Source organism: Canis lupus, chromosome 20 (genome assembly GCF_003254725.2).
Source record: "Canis lupus dingo isolate Sandy chromosome 20, ASM325472v2, whole genome shotgun sequence".
NCBI lineage: Eukaryota > Metazoa > Chordata > Mammalia > Carnivora > Canidae > Canis > Canis lupus.
Window position 1 is genome coordinate 2,964,775 of NC_064262.1, and position 26,148 is coordinate 2,990,922.

The window sequence follows — 26,148 nt, forward strand, 5'->3', positions numbered from 1 at the left end:
GAAGGATAGGAAGTTTTTGAGCTGTTGAGTAGTGGTACCTGGTGTTCTTTTGATTAAAAGCTGGCTTTCTCCTCTATTCTAAAGTATGTTCTTATCTTTCCCTTCATCTCTCTCTGTCAGGGGTTTTTGCTTTTTTTTTTTATTGAGTTATGACATAAATAAAACGTTGATTTTTTTTAAAGATAACTTTATATGCAGTAAAATATGTAGATTTAAATGTATATTTCAGTGAGTGATCACGTCCCTGTATTTCCATCACTCCCAGAAAGTTCCTAGAGTACTAGATCTTAAGTTTTCATCCTGAACGTTACATAAATATCTATTCGTGTGACCACCACCCATGTCAAGATAAAAAGGTTTTGTAACAGAGTTCAGACTCAGTGTTAGCTCTTGCAGAACATGTACTCACACATGCTCTCTCTCCCGGGCTGTTTGGGATACTCTGGTGCTGTACTCTGCTTCCTGAATTCTGAAATCTGACTTTGCTTATCTCGGAGTGGCTGCATGATGCAGCTCGTTTCCTCTGATGCCCCTCACTCCTAGTGCTGTGCCCCTGAAGGGATAATGTTTTTGTCTCTCGCAGATCTGGGACACAGCAGGCCAGGAACGGTTCCAGTCCCTTGGTGTGGCCTTCTACAGAGGTGCAGACTGCTGCGTTCTGGTATTTGACGTTACTGCCCCCAACACATTCAAAACCCTCGATAGCTGGAGAGATGAGTTTCTCATCCAGGCCAGTCCCCGGGATCCTGAAAACTTCCCTTTCGTTGTGTTGGGAAACAAGATTGACCTCGAAAACAGACAAGTAAGTGCTAAAGATAGTGGGAATCCTAAATGTGGAGGCTCATGAATCTACCCTCATTAGGGTCTTCTTTTAAAAGTGGCAGCTAAGTTTCAGATGACAGGTACTGTTTTTAGTTTTGATTGGTAAAAACCCATGTGGCTTAAGGAGACCAGCATCCAGTATCTGTGTGTGTGTGTGTGTGTGAGAGAGAGAGAGAGAGAGAGAGAGAGAGAGAGAGAGAGAACCCACCATGGGGGAGAGAAGGAGGGATGACTTAACTAGTTTCCTGCCCAGCCTTGGAATCAGGCCTTGCTTCCTAATCTACTAAAGGCATACTGTTTTTGCTGGGGGAAAACAGAGACCATGAAAGTCTGCAAGGGTACAAAGTAGCAAATCCATTTTGTGGAGTTGCCCATACTAGCCATTGTTTTGGTCCTGCTGAAATAATTTGACTTGAGGCTGGTTGCAATCTGCATTTTGGTCTTTTGGATTTAAAGGCAAACTTGCATTTAAAACCTGGCTCAAAAAAAAAAAAAAAAACAAAAACAAAAAACCTGGCTCATGCACTTTTAATCTGGGAATATTTCTTGGAGTCTCAGTCTTGACTTACATGACAAGAATACTCAATGACAAGAATACAAATGACAAGAATCAGATGACTATACCCAAGAGCCCTGGCACCTAGGAGCAGCTTGGGAAATGGTGACTTTCTAGTTGACCGTTGCTGTTTTCCTCCCCTCTGAGGGACACTGACTTCTGAGTGACTTGTGGTTTCGTGGGTTCTGTGTGAAGTCCAGAAGGGCTCTAGAAAGGTACCTGTGGGAATATGAACTACCTTCCGGCCAGCTGCCTTTGAGGGCAGGGGCCCAGAAGATCTGGTTTAAATCCCTATGCTTTCTCTGCCTGGCTATGACTTTGGGCCATTGCCTTTGCCCTCTGAGCCTCAGTTCTCCTTCTGCATTTGAAGGAATTAGATTTTGTCATTCTTGAGTGCTCTCCTGCCCCTCAGGGGCCTGCCTGGATCTCCATGTGTGCAGAAGATTGCACTCTGGGCTCTGAGCAAAATTGCTCTGGTTTACTTTGAAATAACATTTTTCTTGGGAGCATAGACTCTTAATTATAGCTTGGTTTATTTCTGGCCATTGATCTCTTTTTCTGCCTTTCCTAGGTGATGGTCTTCTCGTGCCTGAAAATGAACTAGGGGTGGGGGAAGGAATTAGGGTAGGAGAGGTAGGGGGACAGTGAGAGCTGCAGAATTCTTTGGCAAGAGGGTGTGGTACAGGTGGTGTAATACTAGCAGTAATGAGGAAGATCTACTGCAAACCTTAAGACCAAGCTGCCGGGCATTTCCTGGGTTGGGACCTCTGAGGTCCCAAGAGAAACGATTCACTACTTCTCAGGCTGCTTATTCCTTTCACCGTTGTCTGTAAGTGTAGCTAGGGGTCAGAAACTATGGATTGTAGAGTGGGCTTGGGTTTGAGGCCCAGCTGTATCACACAGAGCTAGCAACATGACCATGGACAGGTCTGCAGCTCCCTTCCTCCAATCCTGCACACCCTCATCCCAAGTTTGCTCCCTCCCCTGTGCTACCTGTATAGCCTCGGTACTGTGACCTTTCCTAGAGAAGGTACAGTCCATGCTCTCTGCTTCTGTTAAGAGCATACGTACATCTTGCTTCCTCTTCCAGGTGGCCACAAAGCGGGCACAGGCCTGGTGCTACAGCAAAAACAACATTCCCTACTTCGAGACCAGTGCCAAGGAGGCCATCAATGTGGAGCAGGCGTTCCAGACGATTGCAAGGAATGCACTTAAACAGGTGGGTCTCTGGCAGCTGTCTGGCTCCCTCTGGTGACTGACCATCAACCCAGCCCCATGCCTGGCTTTCCTGTCCTTAATCTTTCTTAGTGCTTTTTCCTGTGTAGCCAGAAGAACCCGTGTTGTTTATCTGGGAAGGTAATGAGACGTTCTGCTAAAGCTTCTATAGAAACCCTACTTGTTTGTGAATAATCTATCCAATGCAGAGGCAACAAAGGCAGGCTGAAGCCACCATTATTTGGGTATGTTCTTTATTCTTCAGGAGGCCCTTGGTCTGGTGGTTCCTTCTACCAAAGGAGGGGATAAACTTGAATTCAAATCCCAGGTCTGCTACCCATCATTACGTATGTTTTTTTGTTTTTGTTTTTTGTTTTTTTGTTCTGTTTTGTTTTGTTTTAATCATCTCTGCTTCCATCCCCTCATCTGTCAAATATGAATACTGGCTTTGCAGAGTGGTTGTGAAGATGGAATGAGATGGGCTCACTCTTGGTGTTCTCATAACTGGTTCTGTTTGATCACCAGAAGGAAAGCTTAACCAGAAGTTCTAGGAATTGCATTCCTTGAGTGAGATTTTCTTTCTTATTTATGTTGTTTACTCAGCTGTTCCCACAAGAGACCGTTACCTCTTGTTGGCATGAGGGAGTTGAAAGCTCTCTTGATTCAACAGCTCTTTTGGGGCCAGTGCATTAGGGCAGATCATGAGGCACCATCAGTCATCTGTGGTGGTCAGACTTGGGGAGTGGGTGAGGGTCAGAGGTGAGGTGCACGCCAGAAGGCGCGGCAAACAGGTAGGAAGCATGTGTTAGCTGTAAAGGGCACAACAGGTTTTGCCAGATCTAGGAAACTGGGATTATAGAAAGCAGCAGTTCTTAGCAGAACAGGGCATCTGAACCTGTGGGAAAGGAAGTAACTGGATTGGGTTGTTCCAAGAGCTGGAGGCTGCACCGCGTGTCCCCTGATGAAAGGAATCAAGCCTCCCGAAATGCTGGGAGCCCCCACTGAGCAACACTGATAGCAGGATGCAGGTCTGAGGCCTTTGCTTCCCCCGTCCCCCTTCTTTTAACCCACCTTCACACTTAGGTCAGTAACCCAATGTGCTTTTCCTAATTCTCCCATCCTTGCATGCAGATCTAAACAGGCATGGGGAGTTGTTTCTACAAGCTCCCTTTGACTAGAACCACTGTCAGTTCTTCTCTCTGAATAGTGCTGTCCCTGTAGTCTGATTATAGTGCTTTTTTGTTCCTACCTGCTAGCTCTCGGGACTAAGATGATTAGATTGAAAGGTATGTGTGCTTTTAAAAAATGGTACCAGATCTACTTTCCTCGAGGGCAGTAGTACATCAGTCCTTCCTCTTACCCACTCACCAGCAGGTGGCCAGCACCACCTGTAACTCTGCTGCCAATCTGTGGGTTCCCTCTGCTACACACCACCACCAGTACATGACACTGGCCCAGGCACCCATCGCTTCCCATGAGCGTTCCCTGAATGAGAATTAACTTTACCTGTGTTGCAAGTGACATTTCCACCTCTGCTGTATCCCTGAGCCATAGAAAAAAAAAGTAATTTTTGTTAGATAGGTGTGTCATTTTAAATGTGTAGGTTTCCTCTGTCTAGATTATTTATTGTCTAATTCAGTTAGAATTCATTTTGGCTTTATGGCAGGAAATAGCTACTCACCTTTTTCTTTCAGAGGGATAGCCAGTTTTGAAATATGAGTAGCAAATTGTTAAATAAACCACTTTACCCAGTGGATTGAAGCATTACAATTGAGATTGCGCATTACTGCAAACTCAGTGGCAAAACAGCAGGCTTTTATCTTCTCTCAGGTTCAGAGACCAGAGGTTTATAACTAAGGTGCCAGCAAATTCCGTTTCTGCTAAGGGCTCTCTTCCCCCACTTGCAGACTGCCGTCTTTCTCCCTGTGTCCTCAGGTGTGTGGCTTTTCCTCTGTGCTCGCAGAGAGCGAGCTAGAGCAAGTGAGAAACCACCACTCTCTGGTGTCTTCTCAAAGGACACACTGATCCTCTCGGATCAGGGCCCCACCTCTGTGACCCCATTTAACCATAAATACTTTCTAATCCTAATACTAGCACCCTGAGGATTAGGATTTCAACATAAGAGTTTTGGAAACATACAAGCAGTCCATGACAGCTGTTATATTTTAGATCCTGTGTGATACCCTTCAATAAAACTATCATTTTTCAGATCCTTTGCCTTTCATATTAAATATACTCATAGGTGTTAATTGGAATGTAAAATGGTGCACCCACTTTGGAAAACAGTGTGGCAGTTCCTCAAAAAGTTAAACATAAAGCATTATCATATGACCCAGCAATACTACTCCTAGGTATAGGCCAGGAGAAACAAAATCTTATCCACATGAAATCTTGTACATGAATATTCATAATGGCCAAAAAGCAGAAACAAACGTTCATCAAATGAAGTGTCCAAAATAGACAAATCTGGGGATCCCTGGGTAGCGCAATGGTTTAGCGCCTGCCTTTGGCCCAGGGCGTGATCCTGGAGACCTGGGATCGAATCCCATATCGGGCTCCTGGTGCATGGAGCCTGCTTCTCCCTCTGCCTATGTCTCTGCGCCTCTCTCTCTCTCTCTCTCTCTGTGTGTGACTATCATAAATAAATTTAAAAAAAAAATCAAAATAGACAAATCTCTTAAGACAGAAAATAGGATGTCTGGTCACCAAAGCCTGGGGCTGTCTGGTTGGAGTGGGGGATGACTACTCATGGGTGCAGGGTTTCCGTGTGGGGTAAAGAATCTGTGGAATTAAGGGTGATAGTTGCCCAACTTTGTGAATGCACTAAAAACCAAACCACTGAATCATATGTACTGTGGTAGATCTCAGTAAACCTTTTTAAAAAATTTTTTTAATGTGTATTCCTAGAGGTTTTTACTTTTATAGCTATTATGAATGGAATGATTTTCCCCCAGAGAATTTTTAATGAATAGAAACATTCCTGCTTTATCTCCTTATCCTAGACAGTTCCTGACACATAGGTGCTCAGTGGTCAAGTGACACATTGTTTTCCTTCCTACACCAGGAAGTAAAAGCTGCTCCTCACTGGACACATTTTAATTCAGCAAAAAGTCACACTAAGCTGACCATGGTCCATCTCCTATGACCTCTCACCATCTCCAGTTGGTGATAAAATTCATCCATAGCTGGTTCCTTAGCATGCAGCACTTAGAGGCAAAAACCTTCCTAAACCTTTGGAAGAAAAAAAAAAAAACAGACCATCGGTCCAGAAAAATGAGTGGCAACCAGGGAGCTAGAAGGATGTTTGGGGACTGAGGAGGCAGGTAGCACTCCTGTTCCAGCCCACTCTTGCCTTGGGGAAGTGCTAAGGGCTGCCACATTCTAGCCCGTGTTGAAGTCTGACTTCTGGAGTGTTGGCAATGATCCGATACGGAGACCAGAGAGCATCTGTGGGGCTGGCTTTGGTCCCTACGCCACCAGATTGCCATCATGCTGGAAGCGTGAGTCAGCTCTGTCCCGACTGCTCAAAGTGTGGATTGCTGCTCTTCCTGCTTAGTTTCTCTCTTCATGCTGTCCCAGGGTTATCACAGAACCTGCCGAGCCCTCCCTTCACTGCCACATGCAGTAACCCGTGGGAGAGCACCACTAAGGGCCACCGCTGGGCTTGGAGGGCGCCCAGTACCCTGAGTAACAGGCCTCTCTTTCTCCCTGCCCAGGAAACAGAGGTGGAGCTGTACAATGAATTCCCTGAACCCATCAAACTGGACAAGAACGACCGGGCCAAGACCTCAGCGGAAAGCTGCAGTTGCTGAAGGGGCAGTGAGAGCAGAGCACAGAGTCCTTCACAAACAAAGAACACACTTAGGCCTTCCAACACGAGCCCCCTCTCCTCTTCCAAACAAAACATAAAGTCATCTCTCGAATCCAGCTGCCAAAAGACCCTACCAAACACATTCACCCTGACACACACATACACACACATACAGGCCCCTGACACAAGCAGACTCCAGCCCAGGCCTGCGATGACGCCGTTGGGGTCTGCCCACCACCGCATCAGCCCTCGTGTGGCCACAGGACAGGCAAGCTGTAGAAATCATTCTGGTGTGGAGTCGGCATCGGAAGTTTAGTCTTTTTGTCCACTGGGGAGAGAGAACTGTTTACAGTTAATCTGTGTCTAATTAGTTATCTGATTTTTTTAACGGTCTTGTGGTCTTTTTACCCCCTATCCTGCCCCCCCCCCCGCCCCCTGTGAAGGCTACCACTTGGGAAGGCTGGTGCCCCGTGCTTCATTACAGGCTCACACCCAGTCTGATCAGACTGAGTTTTGTATGTATCTGTTAATGCTTGTTACTTTTAACTAATCAGATCTTTTTACAGTATCCATTTATTATGTAATGCTTCTTAGAAAAGAATCTTATAGTACATGTTAATATATGCAACCAATTAAAAATGTATAAATTAGTGTAAGAAATTCTTGGATTATGTGTTTAAGTCCTGTAATGCAGGCGTGTAAGGTGGAGGGTTGAACCCTGTCTGGATTGCAGAGTATTAGCAACTCAGAATTCAGAAATCCAGCTAGAGGCAGTATTCTGTACAGTAGACACAAGAATTATGTACGCCTTTTATCAAAGACTTAAGAGCCAAAAAGCTTTTCATCTCTCCAGGGGGAAAACTGCCTAGTTCCCTTCTGTGTCTAAATTTTCCAAAAGGTTGATTTGCATAATACAGTGGTGTGTGCAATGGATAAATGGCTGTCGTTTCAGAAATTAAAATTCTTTTTTTTCTTTCTCTCCCCCTTCCCCCCAGCTCCACACTTCAAAACTCCCCTATTAGGTCAGCATCCTACTGATAAGAGGGAAAGGAAAATCCAAATCTGTCCTAGTGATTTTACCTTTGTTCTAGAAGGCGCTCCTTTCAGGGTTGTGGTATCCTTAGGTTAGCAAACCTTTTTCTCCTTTTCCCCACTGCCTCCCAGTACTGTCCACTCTTGATTAACCTGTTTCTTTGGTATGGAACCCTGACAGTCCTGCCCCTTCCCTAGGATCTGCCCCTGCATTGTAGCTTGCTTAACGGAGCACTTCCCCTTTTTCCAAAGGTCTACATTCTAGGGTGTGGGCCAAGTTCTTCTGTAAAGAGATGAACGTGATGCCAATAAAATGTAACAAGAACAAAGATCATCTGCCTTTGCCCTGTCTTTTTTCCTTCTTCTGGATCCTTGGCTCGGTAGAGCCCATGTTTCATAGTCCGTGCTTTATCAAGCCAAAGAATCCTCCATAACTGGGCACATGTGGTGCCTCTGAGGCAGAAAGGCTTGTCACATCCAGCCCTGCATGCAGTACCTGTCCCTGGTTTTTGGGTTTGTTTTTTTCTAATTACAGTGATGGGGTATGGGGACTCTGAATGGAGAAAACACTGTCCTGTCCCTGTAGAGGAGCAACTGCAAACTGTTGGTTGCCTGTGGACCATGCACAGCCTATTGGATACAAGTGTAACTTAGCTTTTGTGTTGTTTTGTAGTCAGCATAGTTGCTAATACTTAGATATCACATGGTTCTGATTTTCTGATTATTCACAGGGAAAGATGATGTGGCAGCCGCAGGGCACTGTATTCCGATATTCTAGGTCACTAGCCAGAACTGAATATATGCCACCTAGCACCAAATGTATAAAATAGTAGTGTTTCAGTAGAGGGTTGGTAAAGGTTTTGCTTCTAGAAATGCCGACAATAACTAAACTCTTGGATTCTACTTTGCTCCACTTTTCTACATTTCCACTTCTCAGGCTCCTCAGTTGGTTCCTCTCCTCGTGCCTGCTAATGGCTCAATTTTCGTGTTACAAGTAGCATTTTTAGAAGCTCACAACTACAACTCCACCATGGCTAGTACTCCATGGCCTAGATCTTCTCCAGTTTATGGACCCTGTGTGATGCCCACGTATACAAACCAGACTCCTATTCCGTGATCAAGTTCTCTAGTCTTAACCTTAAATGTGACGTGGAAACGGATCTGGACCTCGGATCACAACCATCAGTCTGAAACTGATAATCATCCTGACATTGACTTTCCTCATTTTGAGATGACCACTTACACAAGAGGTAATGGCTGAAGGATGTCTGGGTGCCTGTCAGTTGAGAACCCTGACTCTTGATTTTGGCTCAGGTCATGATCTCGGGATCCTGGGACCAAGCTCCACATCAGACTCCTTGCTCACTGGGGAGTCTGCTTGAGATTCTTTCCCCTCTTCCTTCCCCCCACTCGTGCACACATATGCATGTGCTCGCTCTCTCAAATAAATAAAATCTTAAAAGGCGGAGCGGGGAGATGCCTGGGTAGGTCAGTGGTTGAGCATCTGCCTTTGACTCAGGTCGTGATCCCAGGGTCCTGGGATGGAGTCCTGTATCAGGCTCCCAATGGGGAGCCTGCTTCTCTTTCTGCCTGTGTCTCTGCCTCTGTGTATCTCATGAATAAATAAAATCTTTGAAAAAATAAGTTTAAAAAAAGAAGTAATGGCTGAGACTGAACTCTGTGTTCTATTTTCCATGTTCCCAATTAGATTCACCATAAACGTGCTTTTGAGAGAAACAAATAGTTTTGCTTCAACAAGCAGTGTAAGGATTTATTTTTGAGAAGAAAGTCTGGGATTGAGTTTGTTTTCATTAATACTTAGGATTCTTTTCAGTAATACTCCTTGGGTTCATATGAATTTGCTCTGCTTCCCAGTAAGAATGTGAATTGAGGGACACCTGGCTGGCTCATAGGATGTGGTCCTAGAATCCCTGCAGGGAGCCTGCTTCTCCCTCTGCCTATGTCTCTGCCTCTCATGAATAAATAAAATCTTTTTAAAATGTGAATTGAGATGAACGTGTGTTGCTGTTTCCATTCCTCTCAATTTTTTCTAACAGGAGTTACTTTTGAGAAGAATGGGAATGAACTTAAAGATTTTTATTTATTTGCAAGAGGAGGGTCAGAGGGAGAGGGAGAAGCAGGCTCCCCACTGAGCAGGGAGTCTGATGCAGGGCTCCATCCCAAGACCTCAGGGGCAAGTCATGGGCCGAAGGCAGAAGCTTAACCAACTAAGCCACCCAGATGCCCAGCACTAATATAGATTTATTTAAATAGTATGCCTTAGTTTGACCCAAACTCACTATCACAATATGAATGTGTATTGCTGTGCTTACTTGAAGTTTACTCCAACAATCTATAAGGAGTCTGAGGCTGGGTTTGTTGCAGTTAACAGGAATTCTTTTCCAAACACCTATTCAGATTGATTCTCATTCCTTCCACTTCTTGTTAAGAATGTGCCTTTGAGATGAATGTATGTTGTACTGCTTATTTTCATGTTAGTTAATACTAACCAGCAATAAGGTTTTGCCTTTAGGAAGAATGTCTGAGATTGAGGTTGTTTGAACTAAATAATGATGCTTTTCAATAGCACTAATTCAGTTCATGCCAATTCACTCTACATGAATGTGTGGAGCACACTTCTTGAGTCCATCTTGGTTTACACTAGTATGCAGTAGGAGTTTTGTAAATCAAATGATTGAGATGGAGAATGCTTACCTTAATTAGATGCCTTTAGTTGACTCAAACTCTCAGAGCTGGCTGTTGAGGTGAATCTATATTGCTGAGTTTCATTCTTGTCTCACTAATCCTGACACAGGCCCTGATGCTCAGCCAGACACACGCCAGAGACCCATGATTTTTCCCCCAGTCTGACCTTGAATGTGAGTTTGGCCTTGATATTGAACCCTTAACCTTCATTATGACTTTGATAATCTTCCTGTACCTCACATTGACCTTGACCATTCCCAGGCATGAAAGGACCTTGAAACTCATTCTGACCATGTCTCATCCTAATTTTAAATTGACCCTGTACCTTGCCTCAAACTGGATCTTTTCCATGAACCCAGCCTTGACCTGCCCTGGGTCAAGAATGGTATTCTGGCTATGAAATGATCTTGGACTTGATTTTATCATTGAAACTGCCCTTGATCCTAACCCTGATCCAGTCTTACCCTTTTAGATAATCATGTTTCTCTTGAATTCCCCCAATTTTGAGCTTAGCCTGAACTTGACCCTCAATATTATATTACTATTTATCACAACCTTGGAGTGAACTTGAATTTCAAAATCTTAGCCAAGATCATGGGCACCGGGGCAGCTCAGTGATTGAGCGTCTGTCTGCCTTTGGTTCAGGGTGTGATCCCAGGGTCCTGGGATCGAGTCCCACATCGAGCTCCCTGCATGGAGCCTGCTTCTCCCTCTGCCTGTGTCTCTGCCTCTCTGTGTCTCATGAATAAATAAAAATCTTTTAAAAATAGGCAAGATCAATGTTGAACTTTAATTTAACTTAAAATTTGTTTGTTTGGTTTGGTTTGGTTTGGTTTGAGAAAGATACAGCATGGGGGGTTAGGGGCAGAGGGAGAAGCAGACCCCACAGAGCGGAGCCTGACACAGGAATCCTGGGATCATGACGTGAACCAAAGGCAGATGCTTAACCAACTGAGCCACCCAGGTGCCCCAAATTTGATCATCTTGAAGTGACCTTGAAATTGACCTTTATCCCGACCTTGATCACCCTGCCACCTCAAACTGAGTTGCTGACTTTAACCAGAACTTCTTGACCCTGATCTTGTCCTTCATACACTAATGATCCTGACCATTGATCCTGACTAATGATCCTGATCCCCTTGAAATGACAAATGACATTGTATTTACTTTGAAATTGACCTGGAACCTGACCTTGATCTAATGTTCTATATATAGGTCACCCTTTTAACTTGACCTTGACCTATCTTGTACACTGATAATCCTGATTTTAATCCTCCCTGAGCTTGGAATGACTATGAATTTGACCTCGAATTTGAAAGTGGTCCTGAACCAGGCCCTGATTTTGACTCATTTTCATCCTGACCATAATTCTTACAATATTCTATTCTCAGTTTTATCCTTGAAACTGTGACATTGCCTATGGTACTGAACCAAATACACTGATGATTTTCATGATCTTGAGCCTAAATCTGAAACACCCTGATTATTGTCCTGGCCATGTCGTTATCCTGAGTTTAATACTTAACCTTGAATCTGCTCATTGCGTCACTGATGATGGACCTGATTTTGAGCTGCCCTGAACTTAAAATTACTTTAATCCTGGCCCTTCACTTTATTCAGACCTTTGACCTGACCCTTACCCTGATGTAAACCAGCACTCAGACCATATCTTAGCCTAAATTTTTACTTGAACCTGATCTTGAACCTGACCTTAATTCTTGGGACTATTTATTAAGTGTTTTTATTTATTTTTATTATTTTTTTAAGTAACCTCTGCAGCCAGTGTGGGGCTTGAACACATGACCTTGAGATCAAGAGTCGCATGCTCTTCTGAGCCAGCCAGGTGCCCCTTTAGGGCTCTCTTCCTGACACCAACAACCTTCCTTATCTTGAGACACCCTGACTTTGAAGTGATTTTGAATTTTTCCTTGAATCTGACTCTGGTTCTGACCCTGATCATTATGATGACTATATCTTTCATACTGAACCTGACCTTGACCCTGCTCTAGATTCTCACTTTGACATTGACAGTCATTCTAACCCTTCTCAGCTTGACCTTCAAATAACATTGCCTTCATACTGATTGTGCCACTGTGCTGACAGGCCACTGTAACCTGGTACCTTATATCTTAACCATCGTTTGTACACAGACCATCATTCATACTTTAACCTATTGTGACCTTGAAATGATTGATAATTGGGTGTCTGGGTGGCTCAGTGGTTGAGCGTCTGCCTTTGGCTCAGGTTGTGATCCTGGGGTCCTGGGATCAAGTCCTGCATCGGGCTCTTCATGGTGAGCCTCCTCCCTCTGCCTGTGTCTCTGCCTCTCTCTGTGTCTCTCATGAATAAATAAAATCTTTATTTTAAAAAAATGGTAATTATCCTAAAATTGACCATAACACTGACTCTGATCCTTATTCTCCTACCTTCATCCTGACAGATCATAATCTGATCTGCCACTCCTTGAACTTTATCACGAAGCGAACTCTGAATCTGACCGTGACGTGCCCTCCTAGAGGCCTTTTCCTGTGTCCCAAACTACTGTCACCTCACAGATCTCGTTTTCTTGACCCTTCTCTTGGATATGTCCTGTATTATTAGTTTACTAGGACTAATCTTAACAAAGACTGGGTGACAATTTTATTTTCTCACAATTTTGGAGGATAAAAGTTCAAGATCAAGGTGTCAGCAGAATTGGTTCCTCCTGGGGGCTGCTCTCCTTGACCTGTAGGTGGGCATCTTGTTTCTTCACACGATCTTCCCTCTGTGTGTCTGTGCCCTAATCTCTTCTTATGAAGACACCAGCCATACTGAGTGAGATATACCTGCATATATAACCTCATTTTAGGGACGCCTGGGTGGCTCAGCAGTTGAGTGTCTTCCTTTGGCCCAGGGCATGATCCTGGAGTCCCGGGATCAACTCCCACATCGGGCTCTCTGCATGGAGCCTGCCTGGGTCTTTGCCCCTCTCTCTCTCTCATAAATTAATTAATTAATTAATTCTTTAAAAAAAAAAAACTCATTTTAACTTAATTACTTCTATAAAGAGCCATCTTCACATTCTGAGGTACTGGGAGTTAGGACTGCAACATATGAATTGGGGAGGGGACACAATTCAGCCCTGTAACAAATCCTGTCTACATATTACCTCCCGTGTCTGTCATTAACTTTTCACTTGTCTTCATTTCTTAAAGCTGGCTTCATGCCAGGTTTCCCCTTTCCTGACTTAAAACTTTGCTCTTTTCCTTAAAAACCTTGTAAGGTACGAAATACCCTCTATAAAGAGAAGGAAAAAAAAAACCAAACAGTTAAAACAGCCTACTTGTGTATTAGGATTAGCTGGAGGGGGCCACCTGGGTGGCTTAGTTAAGGATCTGACTCTTGGTTTTGGCTCGGATCTTGGTTTCACCATGATCTCATGGATCGTGATCATGAACCCCCCGTCAGGCTTTGTACTTAGCAGGACATCTTCAAGATTCTCTCCCTCTGTCCTTCCCCTTCACTTGTGTGTGTGCTCTCTCTCGCTCCCTCTCCTTTCTCTAATCTTAAAAAAAATCAGCTGAAGGCCTGGGCCCGACTCTATTTACTGAACTTTACAGTAAGCTTTTTTTTTTGTTTTTTGTTTTTTTAAGATTTTAAGTAATCTCTACACCCAATGTGAGACTCAAACTCACAACCTAGAGATGGAGTCATTTGTTCTACCAACTGAGCCAGCCAGGCACCTCCAGGGTAGCGTTTTAAAGCCTCACCAGGTAATTCTAATGTGCAGCCAGAGTTGAAGTGGTGAAAGTTATTACCCTAAGTATTTTATGAGCTATAATTATGTGTAAGCCCGTTGCTGGTTCCTAAAGAGATAAGAGAATTTTTAGCCTTAAAAATGCAAGATTGCAAATGTGTGCTCTAGCCCTACATCCTAGACACACACTAAGTTGCAGTCTTGCCCACTAACTTTTGACTTTCCATTTTCCACGTTCCCTATGCACATCCAACCAATATCTAAACTGAAAGCTGCAAAAAATAAAAATAAAAATAGGGATCCCTGGGTGGCGCAGCGGTTTAGCGCCTGCCTTTGGCCCAGGGCGCGATCCTGGAGACCCGGGATCGAATCCCACGTCAGGCTCCCAGTGCATGGAGCCTGCTTCTCCCTCTGCCTATGTCTCTGCCTCTCTCTCTCTCTGTGTGACTATCATAAATAAATAAAAATTAAAAAATTAAATTAAAAAAAATGGGCAGAGGAGGTAAATAGACATTTTTCCAAAGATGGCTAATAGCTATATGAAAGAGTGCTCAACATCACTTATCATGAGGGAAATGCAAATCAAAACCACAATGAGAAATTACCTGTCAGAATGGCCAAATCAAAAAGCTGAGAAATAAGTGTTGGTAAGGATGTGGAGAAAAAGGAACCCTTGTGTACTGTGGGTGGGAATACAAACTGATGCAGCCACTGTGGAAAACAATACAGAGGTTCCTCAAAAAATTAAAAGCAGAACCACCTTATGATCCAGGAATTCCATTTCTGGGTATTTATCCAAGGGAAATGAAAATATAAGGTCAAAAGACATATGCACCCCAAAGTTCACTGCATTATTTATGATAACCAAGACATGGAGCAATCTAAGTGTCCATTGATGGATGAATGGATAGGATGTGGTCTATGTGTGTGTGTACACAGCCATAAAAAGAGGGAAATTTTGCAATTTGTGTCAACATAGACCTTAAGGGCATAGTGCTAAGGGAAATAAGAAGTACCGTATGATCTCACATGTGAATCTAAAAAACAAAAAGTCATATAGAGAACTGATTGGTGGTTGCCAGAGGCAGGGGATGGGGAGTGAAGGAAATGAGTGATGGTGGTCAAGGGTACATACCAGTTATAAAAGAAGCCCATGATATAATTATAGAATGGTGACTGTAGTTAATAATACGTATTACATATTTGAAAGTTCTTAGTAAATCTTTTTTTTTCAGAGTAAATATTAAAAGTTTTCATAACAAGGAAAAAAATTTTAATTGTATTGATGGATGCTAACTAGATATACTGTGATCATTTTACAATATATACAAACATCAAACCATTTTGTGCACCTGAAATTGATATAGTGTTATGTCAGTCATATCACAAAACAATACAACATCAATTCATGATAAAAACAATAAACTAGGCAGCCCAGGGGCTCAGCGGTTTATTTATTTATTTATTTTTTAATTTTTATTTATTTATGATAGTCTCAGAGAGAGAGAGAGAGAGAGAGAGGCAGAGACAAAGGCAGAGGGAGAAGCAGGCTCCATGCACCGGGAGCCTGCTTCTCCCTCTGCCTGTGTCTCTGCCTCTCTGTGTGTCTCATGAATAAATAAAATCTTAAAAAAAAAAAAAAATAGCAAGAGAAGGAAACTTTTTTTACATAAGAAGGGCCACATACGAAAACCCAACAACAAACATCATACTCGGGGTGAAAGCATTAAAGCTTTTTCCCTCAAATCAGGGAAGAAGACAAGGATATCCACTTTCATCACTTCCATTGAACATACTGTTGGGAGGTTCTATGCAGAACAATTATGCAAGTAAAAGACTACCACATTGGAAAGGAAGAAATAAAATATCTCTGTTTACAGATGAAACACTTTCTTAAAAAAAGATTTTATTTATTCATGAAAGACAGGCAGAGGGAGAAGCAGGCTCCCTGCAGGGAGCCCAATGCAGGACTTGATCCCAGGATCCCCGGATCATGATCTGAGCCAAAGGAAGATGTTCAACCACTGAGCCACCCAGGTGTCCCCAACACACTCTTATATACAGAAAACCCTGAAGGATACGCACACAGTGTTAGCAGTAGCAAACTATTCAGTAACACTGCAAATTACAAAGTCAATACACAAAAATCTGTTGGATTTCTATACACTAACCGTGAACAATTCAAAAAGTAAATTTAAGAAAATAATTCCAGGGACACCTGGGTGGCTCAGCAGTTAAAGTGCCTGCCTTTAGCCCAGGCGTGATCCTGGAGTCCTGGGATGGAGTCCCACGTCAGGCTCCTTGCATGGAGCCTGCTTCTCCCTCTGCCTATGTCTCTGCCTCTCTGTCTCTCATGAATAAATAAATAAAATATTTTTTAAAAAACTGATAGAAATTAAAGATATAAATAAATGGAAAGACATCCCATCTTCATAGATTGGAAGGCTTAATATTAAGGAACAGTACTACCCAAAACTATACAGATTCAATGCAGTCTTTATCAAAATTTCATCATGTTGTTTTTTTTGTTTTTTGTTTTTTGTTTTTGTAGCAACAGAAAAACCTGTCAGGTTTTTCACCCTGGGTGGCTCAGTCAAGTGTCTGACTCTTGATTTCAGCTCAGGTCATGATCTCAGGATGGTAAAACCCACCCCTGTGTCAGGGGATCTGAAGCCTGCTTAAAATTCTCTCTCCCTCTTTCTCTGCCCCTCCCACTCCCTCTTTAAAAAAAAAAAAAAAAAAAAAACACTACTGTAGGCAATCTCTCTTTTGCTCTCCTGCCTGCTGCAATGTGTTCAATAAACTTCTGTCTCCTTAAAACAAAATAACAAAACTAGTATAATAAAAACAGTGTAGTACTGGCACGATAACAGACATACAGACTAATGGAAGAGAATTGAGAGTCCGGAAATGAACCATTGTTGGGGTGCCTGGCTGGCTCAGTCAAGTAGAGCACTCAACTCTGGATCTCAGGGTTGTGAGTTCAAGCCCCGTGTTGAGCGTGGAGTCTACTAAAAGGGGGAAAAAAGACCTCTTACATGTATGGTTAATTTTCAACAATGATGACAAGATGATTGAGTGAGGAAAGGACAGGTTTCTCAACAAATCATGTTGGGAAAACTGAATAGCCACATGCAAAGGAAAGAAGTTGGCTTACCTAACACCATATACACAAATCAAAATGGATCAAAGAACAATAGCTAAACCTACAAAACTCTTAGAAGAAAACATAGGGGGACACTTCATGGCAGTGGCTTTGGCGATGATTTCTTGGATATGACAACAAAATAGGTAAACCTGACTTCATCAAAATCAAAAACTTTAGTAAATCATATCTGATAAGGGATTAATAGAGTATATATAAAATCCTACAACTCAATAAGTGTTCACAATGATATGGAGAAGCTGGAACCCTTGTGCATGATGGAGGGAATATAAAATGGTGCAGCTACTGTGGAAAGTAGTCACTCTTCAAAGAGTTAACGTAGATGGGATGCCTGGGTGGCTCAGTGGTTAAGCCTCTGCCTTTGGCTCAGGGTGTGGTCCTAGTCCTGGAATCAAGTCCCACATTGGACTCCCCATAGGGAGTCCCTCTTCTCTCCCTCTCCCTGTGTCTCTGCCTCTGTGTGTATGTGTCTCTCATGAATAAATAAGTAAAATCTTTAAAATATATATATAATCCAAGTGCCCATCAGCACCATGAATGGATAAACATGTGGTATATATGACTGTGTGTATATGTATACATATGTGTATATATGTAACATATATGTATACATGGCTGGTATTCTAACTATACCAATTTTTATAAACACACATATATGTAGTGGGACACTATTCAGCCATTAAAAGGAATAAAATTCCAAATCCTGCTATGACATAGATGCACCCTGAAAACATTATGCTAAGCAAAATAAGCCTACATACAGGGATACCTAATGTAGGATTCCACTTATATGAAGTGCCTAGAAGAGGAAAAGTCTGAGAGACTGAAAGTAGAAGTTAGGGACAGGGGGAATGGAGAGTTAATATTTAGTTGGTACAGTTTCTATTTGGAATGATGGAAACATTCTGGAAATAGTGATGATGGTTGCACAACATTGTGAATATACTTAATGCATTGAGCTGTGAATTTTGTTTCATACATTTTATTTAAAAAATGATACCAATGATGAAAAAAGGTCAAAGCCAATTAGTACCTAAAGTCCATGAACCTGTAACTAGGGCTTAGCCTCACAGAAACCCCAGCTGCCTCCATATCTGGTTGAAAACTTCTCCATCCTCTGTATGTCTCCCCAAAACAGACACCTCTTTGGAATCAGCCCTCCCAGCTGCAAAGGAGGTTGTGAGCACCCAACATCATACAGGATGCAAGACCAAAGGATATAACCTCCACTCTCAGCCCAGGTTGAGAACTATTGAGTTCTGAGTTCTGCAGCCTTCTGATTGCAGCTCCCTTGTAGGAACAGAGGGTGAGCTTTTTGCAGTGTTGGGGAGGAGTGAGGAGGGAGGATTTCTTTGGCCATGATGCTTGAAGAGAAGCTGTGGGCCACACCTGCCAGCTTTGCTCCTGTTAGGACATATAAGCAGAAGGGAAAAGAGAATGCTTGTCGGGCACCCTTACCCCCCTGTGAAATGATCCAGGAAAATGCAGTGACATCCCCTCTTCCCGCCCCCCATCCCAGGTCCCAGGCTTCCCTTTTACCCAGCTTCAGATTGCTCTCTACTTTTGGGAGTGGATCCCCTCCCCACAGCCATTCTGGAAGCGGGGATGCCCAGAAGCTTACCTCTTTGACCACTGGGAGCCCCTGGAGCTCTCATCTCCTTGGGTTGAGCTGCAGAGCTTAACCTCCCAAGGCAGTATTTACACATGTTTCAAGACAGTTGTTCTCCCCCCCTGGTGATGCTTGGACTTGACTGGAGAGCTAGAAGTAGGGAAGGAGTGGGAGTCATTGTATTCTGACATCCCTGGCCCCGTAAGATGACAGGTTGGCAAGAGACTAGTATTAGTGGGCAGGCACAGAGGTTTATTTCTATTCTTGCTTTGTGTGCTTCTGTGTAGGCAATGAAAAAAAAATCTTTTCCTTTCTTAATCAAGGACTGAAACCTGCAGAACTGCTCTTCACATATTGTATGCACATGAACATGGTCCCTGGAGGAAGTTGTGACTATCCCACTGCTTTGGGAAGCCACACCTGGACAGGAAGGAGGCAAGGACTCCCCTAGAACAATGTGGTCCCTGAATTGATCGCTGGTGTGCCTGAGTGGGTGCTGGGTTACCGACAAAGGCAGGTTGCTAATTAGCACTTATAAGCCAGCCAGAAAGGGGCCCAAGAATTCGTCGCAGGTATCTTTTTTTTTTTTTACGATTTTATTTACTTATTCATGAGGGGGGGGGGGTAGGCAGAGACACAGGCAGAGGGAGAAGCAGGCTCCATGCTGGGAGCCCGATGCGAGACTCGATCCCGGGACTCCAGGATCAGGCCCTGGGCCGAAGATGGCGCTAAACCGCTGAGCCACCCGGGGCTGCCCCGTTGCAGATTTTTAAACCTTAGTTTAGGCATCTCAGGGCTGGGTGCGCGAGCCAGGCACTGAGACGGGCAGAGTATGGTGTTCTGCGTCTGATCATGTCTCCGGTAGTTTTTGGTCAGGGAAGTCTGGGAAGCACTGGTCCCCAGGGTCCAGTGTCAGCACAGGGACTGGCGGCATGGATCCTAAAGACGGAGAGCCAGCAGGTGCTTATTGCACAGGCCTTGAAGGCAGCATCAGGAATAGAGCCTTTATCCAGTGGTCAGTGGGGATCAGTGAAAAGGTCATTCTGGAAGCTGGTGCTGCATTAAGTTCACCGCGCCACCCGAGACACCCGAGAAGTCAGCGTTCAGGTCAGCCTGCCCCAGTATGTGTATTTTTAACCCATGAGTTTCTCTGCTGGGACTCGAGACATGTAAAAATCTATTCTGGGGGTCTTCCAAGATCAGCAGCTGGTCTCCTTGTCAGGCTTAGATGTGGCCTAGCCTGAAGCGGAGGAGACCACAAGTGAGCGCTAGAGTATTCTTCCAGCCTCCCAGTTCAAGATCAAAGACGGCGTCAGCTTTGCAAAGCTTCTGGGATAGCCTGGCTAAGATTGGTTGCGGACTAGCAGTGCCCAAGGCAGCAGTGGCTTCCCCGGGGAGGGAAGTCCCCGACCCAGCAGCCTCAGAGCCTCCGTCACTGCAGCCGCCCAGGGGATCTGTACCCAGGGCACAAGCCCCTGGTGTCTGACCTCGGCTCTGCCCCAGGGGAACCTTAGCGACGTTTCCGGGGAACCTGGCTGCAGCAAAGCTCTAATGCAGGTCGAAACTCCCTAGACTTTGGGTCAGTTCCCTTCCCAAGCCCGCCGATCCTCACCGACCCTAAGAACCGCCCTGCCAGAGTAAGAAGCTACCGCCTGACTCCTCGGAGGCGACTGGGGGGCACAGGCCCGCGGAGCGCAGGCGCAGGCGCAGGCGCAGGCGCAGGCGCAGGCGCGGGACGCCGCTGGGAGGCGGGGCGGGAAGCGCGCTGGTTTCCGTGGAGACGGGGGCGGGGCCGAGCGCCGCAGCGCTGACGCCGGGGGCGGGGCGCGCGCCCAACGCTTAACGGCCGCGCGGAGAAGCCGACGGGGCTCGGGCGTCTCTGACGACGGGGGGAGCCGGCGGCGGGGCGGATGCGGGAGGGAAGGAAAGGCGCCCCCCAGTGCCAGGGCCCCCGAGACCTGAGGGGCTGGGAGGGGGCGGCGCTGGCCGAGGCAGGCGGGCAGGCGCCGGGAGCGCGGGAACAGGCCTCCGCCGCGTCCGGGCACCTCTTGGTGCTGCCCCCAGAGGCCGGCGCCGGGGCCCGGCCTCGGTCCTCGCCGCCCGCAGCGACGCCGCCCCCCTCCTCCCTGCGCGGGGGAGCCGGGGTGCCCCTCGGGGTTCCTGCGGTCACGGGGTCGGCGAGGGGCGAGATGCTGGCCTAGCCTCGCCCTTAACCCCGGGCTCCGCACACGCCCGGTTTGACACTTGGGGCAGGAAGGACCAGGCCAGACCTCCGTACGCCACGAGGGCCCTTTTTATTTCATTTATTCAAATGTTTATTGAGCATCTACTGTGTGCCAGGTGCGATGGAGTCCGTGATCGCCCAGACAAGCTGGCCTGAGGGTGGCGCAGAAAACTAGGGTTATCAGTGCAAAAGCTCCCAAGTGGTGATAAGTGCTACCGAAGAAAAACATGGAAACGTGATTTGTGAAAGACGCGGGGGCGGGGGCTCGGGGAAGTGGTGAAGCAGGGAACCCCACTGCAGATGGGGTGTTTAGGGAGGGCTTCCCTGGGGACACTACACCTGATCGGCACAGGGGGAGGAAGACTGTGAAAGTCTGCGAAGAGAGGGAACAGCAGCACGAAGGCCCCGTGGTGGCGGGCGGCTCGCGGTCCGGGGCAGGGACGGCGAAGGGAGCCGGGGTGGGGACCGGAGGAAGACCGCGGGGCGCAGGCCACACCCGGCCTTGGGGCTGGGGGAGACCCCTGGATCTTACTCTAAGTGTGATGGGAAGCAGGGTGTGGGCAGGACCCGATGGAGGATTTGGGGAAACCTGGCCCCTATGAAGACCTGGCACCAGGAGCCCCACTTGGAGGCTTTCTCAACTGGACAGGAGATGGAGGCGGGTCGGGTGGGGCAAGAGTACTGGACTGGGAATTAGACTTGGAGTATATCCAGATGGCCCCCGCGGGCCCTGCCTCTTCTCTGGACCTCAGCTGCTTCATGCAAAACGAGGCAAGGGCAGGGCAGGTGGGACAACAGGACAGGGCTAAGGGTCCTCCCTTTGGATCCCTTGCCCATCCCAAAGCATTCCTCAAAGGCCACCTCTTTCAGGAGAGATTACCTGAAGAGGGGGGACACATTTTCTGAGAGCTATTTGTCAGGCTCCAGGTTAGGTGTTGGTTTGATTGGGATTTTTTTTCCCATCCCCATATATATCTCTGAACCTGAGTAGGGCCAGAGGTTAGACTCATTTCTAGATTCTCATCATTCGATGCTACACAAGACAGACAAGGTCTTGGAGGTAGGGGAACAGATAGGAAGGAAGCAAATGAAAGCCCACATAGCTAGAGGAATCTTATGAGAAAAGGAATCAGGATGGCAGGATTGAGGGAGTTCGTGTGGGGGGCAGGCCCCAGGGTGTCACTGCCCAATGGGACCCCATGAGTCTGCTCAGGGTGTGCCCCACAGAGAGGGAGCCCAAAGGGAGGGCAGGATCGCCAGGAGATAAAGTCGAAGAGGTCAGCAGGGTCTGGAGGCTGCAGGACATGGGGGCAGGTCCACTCAAGGACAGCAAAGAGCTCAGGTTCGCCTTCTCAAAGCTGCCCTGGCTGCCTCTAAGGGGAGGAAGAGCTGGATTGAACATGGGGGAGGAGAAGGCCGCGGCAGGGCCAACTGGCAGGTGACTGTCCAGAGTGGCCCATCTTTGTGACCAGCCACCCAGTGCGGCCATCACGTCCCGCTCTTCAAGCCCCTCAGATAATGGCCGTTAGGGAGCAGTCTGGCTTGAGGTCTCACCTCCACCTCATTGCAGCAGGAAACTTCCAGAGCATTTGTTAACCAGTTCTTGACCAGTTCAGGATCCTCAAACTGGACGAGCAAGTAACAGAAATAAAATTCTCTGGGCCTTGCAAAGATTACAGGCTTTCTGCCAGACTTTTCAAAGGTGCTGCAATCCTGTGGGGTCCCTTGGCTGCTCTGTTAGGAGGCCTAGTAGGCTCAGTGCACACTTTTTGAGTTGTGACACATGTAGGGACAGTACTGTGACAGGAAGCACAAGCCTCATGGCCAGAACTAAGATTTGAATCCCACCCATCTCATTCATTCAACAAATATTCATTGAGGGCCTACTATGTGCCAGACCCTATGCAGCAGTGAGTTAGACAAAGTCCCTGCTCTTGTGGGGACTCCAGGCAGCGGACAGGATAATCTCAGCAAAGTAGAGAGACTGCCTGAGAGCAGGAGGGGCTACTTGCAATGGGGTAAACAGCAAATGCTTTGCCATCTTTTCCTGGCCAGTATCATTGGGGACATTACCCAACCTCCCTGAAGCCTCAGTTTCCTCATCTGGACAATGGAGGTAGAAATACACCCACCCCACCCCCACCCCCCTGCCCTGGAATGTTCAATTCCTGGCCAGCATGATACTTGAGCAGGGGCCAGGCTGCTCTCCCACCCATTAGGGCTTTCAGTTCTTCCCCAGGAAGAGGGTGTCCACAAACTGAGACTGCTTGTAAGAGAGGGAGATAAAGCCAAGATTCCCTTGTCTGCACCTCAGAACAGGGATCGTGATGCAGCGGCGGCCAAAGCAGGCGTGTGCTTGATGGCACAGGAGGGGGAAGGAGGTGGTTTCTCCGTCTGTCAGGTTTTGTCCTGGTTGTCTGGAGCCCCCTCCCAGAATGGTCTTTCCATCCTGCCGTCCCAGCTCCTTGGGCCTCACATGGAGGCTTCTGGAGAAGAGATGTCAAGTCCTACCGCAGGTCGGAGGCTGGCCTTGTCCACCTCAGGAAGCCAAGCCTACCCCCAGAGCCGCACTTCCCAAAGGGGCAGAAGCAAGGTCCAGCCCAGCCGGGCCATGCTCCCCCTCGGAGGGGGTGGGAGGCCCAACACTGGGCCTGGACACCCCTGCATCCCTGGAGAGGACGCCCCCTGAAGGCTTCCGCCTGGGAGCTACCCTCCTCTCCTCCCAGGCCTTGCCTCCCAAACGCGACTGGCCCGGCTCCTCCGAGCTTCTCTCCACGGTCCCCACCCAAGGGCGGGGCCTGGAGAAGCCATTTCCCAGCTTCCACGGCTCAGTCCCTCCTCCTAACCCTCAGCCCTCGAGCAAGCTCCCAGCACCTGCACCCCGCCCTTTTCCAAGCCCCGGGACCCCAGGGCGGGGGAGTCAGGGCTCTGGGGAGCCGCAGGGCCCAAGGCGGCCAGGCAGGCAGACGGGCGGCTTCGGCCTGCGACGGGACGAGGAACGGATGTGAAGTTAGACGCGCCGGCAGAGGGCGGGCGCCGCGGGGATGCCAGGGCCGGAGGGGGACGCCAGCGCCCGAAATGGGGGCCCAGGGGAGGCGCACATTCACAAGCCGGGGCTGCCAAACAGGAAAAGAAAACCAAATCCCGAGGCTGAGTGCCCCGCGCCACCCGCCCCGTGGTGGCACCGGTGCAAGGAAACGGGCCCCAGGTGGGGCCACGGGGCACGGCAGGAGGAAACGGGGCGGGGATGAAGAGGGGGTCCGGGGCAGGGCTTGCTCGGAGGACGGCCAGGCCATGGCCACCAGGAGTTAACTCTCTGACAGAGAAACCGCTTACAGACGAATCTCCTAGATCTTTCGGGCTAGCGAAGAAAGGGTAGCCACGGGGCACGGCAACAGCGCTGCACGCCCATCCCCGGGGCCGCTTGGGTAACCTCGGCACCGGGCGGGCGGCGGCGGCGGCGGCGCCGCGGAGGAGCGAGCTGCGCCCGCAGGAGCCCCGGCCCGGCCCGAGCGCCCCCGGACACCGGCGGGGAGTGGGGCCGGGGCTTTGTTTCCACTTCGCATCCTTCTACACCGGGGGGGCTTAGACCACGAATAACTTTACTGAGAAGAATCTCGAGTGGGCTTTTGAAGAAATGAGGCAAACGAAGGCGTGGGCAAGAGCAGCGCGCTCTGCTGCAGGGCCCGCCAGCGGGGCCCACTCCCGGCCCGGCCCCAGCCCTCGCAGCCCCGGGAGGACCGGCAGAGAGGGCGGAGGGCAGGGCCGCGCGGCTTCAAACTCCGACCATCCTCCGCTCTCCGCCCTTTTGTGGGCCTCCTCTCTAGGTTGAGGATTCTCACTGGGCACTCCAGGTCCCCCGGTGCCTGGGGTGGAACCCTGCCCTGAGGCTCCACGCAGACGTGTGCACGTGGGCCTGCCGTCCCTCGGCCTTAATGCAGCTCCGAAAGAACAAGGCGCTTCACGCTGAGCGCCCCCCACAAAGGTCTGGTTTCTTCCCCCAGGGGCGCTCCTTACCTCCATTCGCAAGACAATCGCATCGGAGCCCTCCGCCGGCTGGGTTTGCTGGTGCCCTAAGCCTGGGCCGCCTGCGGTTAGGAACCCGCCCCTGGCCTGCCCCATTCTCCCGGCAGAGTTGGGGCCCAGCTCCTCCTTCCGGACCCTCCCAGGCTGGAGGGCCCAGCCAGCTACCTCCAAGTGAGGCCTCCGGGAACTCTAAGCTCTCTCCGTCCACATGTTTCGCACCCTTTCAGCCTCAGCATCGACTTGTCCACTCCTTTGATCTCAGGCCGCTCTGCCAGGGTTCTTCAGACCCTCCGTCCCCTCAGAGCCCACTGCACAGCCACAGGGGGCCGCGGGCCAGGGCCCCTAAGAACGTCCCCATTCGGGGCTTCACAATACACATTTGCATCTTAAAGGCAACCTTCCCCAAGGTCTTGCCTGGTGAATTTCCCTTTGTCTCCCCTTAAATGCTGAAAAATACTTAATGCCTCTCTATTTACATTTTAAATCCCAAATTGGGCCCCATCACCCTCCCTCCCGGTCCAGGCCTAGGGTGAAGCCAACCTCTCGGTTTAAAACACATTTTGGGGAGACACTCTTGGCCCTCCACTGTTACCCTCAGCAGTTAAAAGCCAACGGGGCCTCCCTGGTGAGGGGCCCTCAGCAGCAGGGCCTCTGAACCCGGTCCCTGAGGCTGGTGACACCCACCCAGGCCTTCTGAAACCCTCCCATGCAGAGGGGCCTCCGCTTGAGCTCTAGAACGGATATCCTCTCTACAGGTAACCCCGAGGCCGGCAGAGGCAGAGGAGCCCACCCAGAGTCTAGGGTTCTACATCCTAGTCCCAGACTTGCCACCGGGCCAGGCCGACTCCTCTGTTTCGTGTCTCATCCTCCAGGAAGGTTGTATTCTTGTGGGTCTTCCCTTCTCTTGACATGTCCTCTGTTCAGAAGTCCAGGCTCAGGCTGCCAGAGCTGGAGGGCGCGGCACACATCCACCCCCTTTTCACAAACTGGGACACTTAAGGGCAGAGTAGTGTAGGAGGAGCGGGGGGCCACATGTGGAGTTTGTGGGAGTGCTAGGGTCCAAGCACAGCTGGGAGCTCCTGTGACTCCCAGCCCACCTTCCTGTTGCAGGAGCAGGCAAACCTGTCCTGGCTCCAGGTAGCAGGCGGCAGTGAGCAGGGGCAGCAGCCAGGCAGGGTGTGCCCAGGGCTGGGGTCCAGCGGGGAGCAAGGCCCACCCAATGCTCTTCTTACCAAGCACCCGGTA

At 48.1% G+C, this 26,148-nt stretch overlaps 2 protein-coding genes and 1 long non-coding RNA gene across 5 annotated transcripts in view; 1 reads left to right on the plus strand and 2 right to left on the minus strand.

The window, feature by feature from the left end:
* The window catches only part of RAB7A (RAB7A, member RAS oncogene family), a 71,948-nt gene extending 64,183 nt beyond the window's left edge, over positions 1-7,765 (plus strand). For both annotated transcript variants that reach the window (XM_035702467.2, XM_035702468.2), the window contains 3 exons: positions 584-802; positions 2,469-2,597; positions 6,310-7,765. In XM_035702467.2, the coding sequence (XP_035558360.1) occupies positions 584-802; positions 2,469-2,597; positions 6,310-6,405 (444 nt within the window). In that variant the 3' untranslated portion in view covers positions 6,406-7,765. The remainder of the gene's footprint in view (positions 1-583; positions 803-2,468; positions 2,598-6,309) is intronic.
* Positions 7,766-18,010: 10,245 nt separating this feature from the next.
* LOC112660657 (uncharacterized) lies at positions 18,011-20,385 on the minus strand. 2 transcript variants are annotated; one of them, XR_003137129.3, is made up of 3 exons: positions 20,266-20,385; positions 18,666-18,803; positions 18,011-18,448 (listed from the first exon to the last, which is right to left on the minus strand). It is a non-coding gene; the product is annotated as an uncharacterized LOC112660657 (long non-coding RNA). The 2 variants fall into 2 exon arrangements; XR_003137131.3 differs by having other exon boundaries at positions 20,270-20,375.
* A 543-nt stretch (positions 20,386-20,928) lies between these two features.
* Positions 20,929-24,999, minus strand: LOC118351660 (collagen alpha-2(I) chain-like). The gene is made up of 5 exons (XM_035703100.2): positions 24,526-24,999; positions 23,752-24,447; positions 23,187-23,363; positions 22,432-22,503; positions 20,929-22,250 (listed from the first exon to the last, which is right to left on the minus strand). The coding sequence occupies exons 1-5, from the start codon at positions 24,997-24,999 to the stop codon at positions 22,230-22,232; spliced, it is 1,440 nt and encodes a 479-aa protein (XP_035558993.1). The 3' UTR covers positions 20,929-22,229.
* Between the last annotated feature and the right edge of the window lie 1,149 nt (positions 25,000-26,148).

Bases quoted from the DNA above. Each gene is read 5' to 3' on its own strand.
- LOC118351660 (XM_035703100.2), bottom strand. From the start codon at position 24,999: ATGGGGCAGGCCAGGGGCGGGTTCCTAACCGCAGGCGGCCCAGGCTTA. The intron at 24,448-24,525 runs GTTTGCCTCATT...CCCCCGGTGTAG, and splicing joins CTGCTCTTGCCCACGCCTTC to AAGGATGCGAAGTGGAAACA. The intron at 23,364-23,751 runs GTGCTGGGAGCT...TCTCTTCTCCAG, and splicing joins TGGAAAAGGGCGGGGTGCAG to AAGCCTCCATGTGAGGCCCA.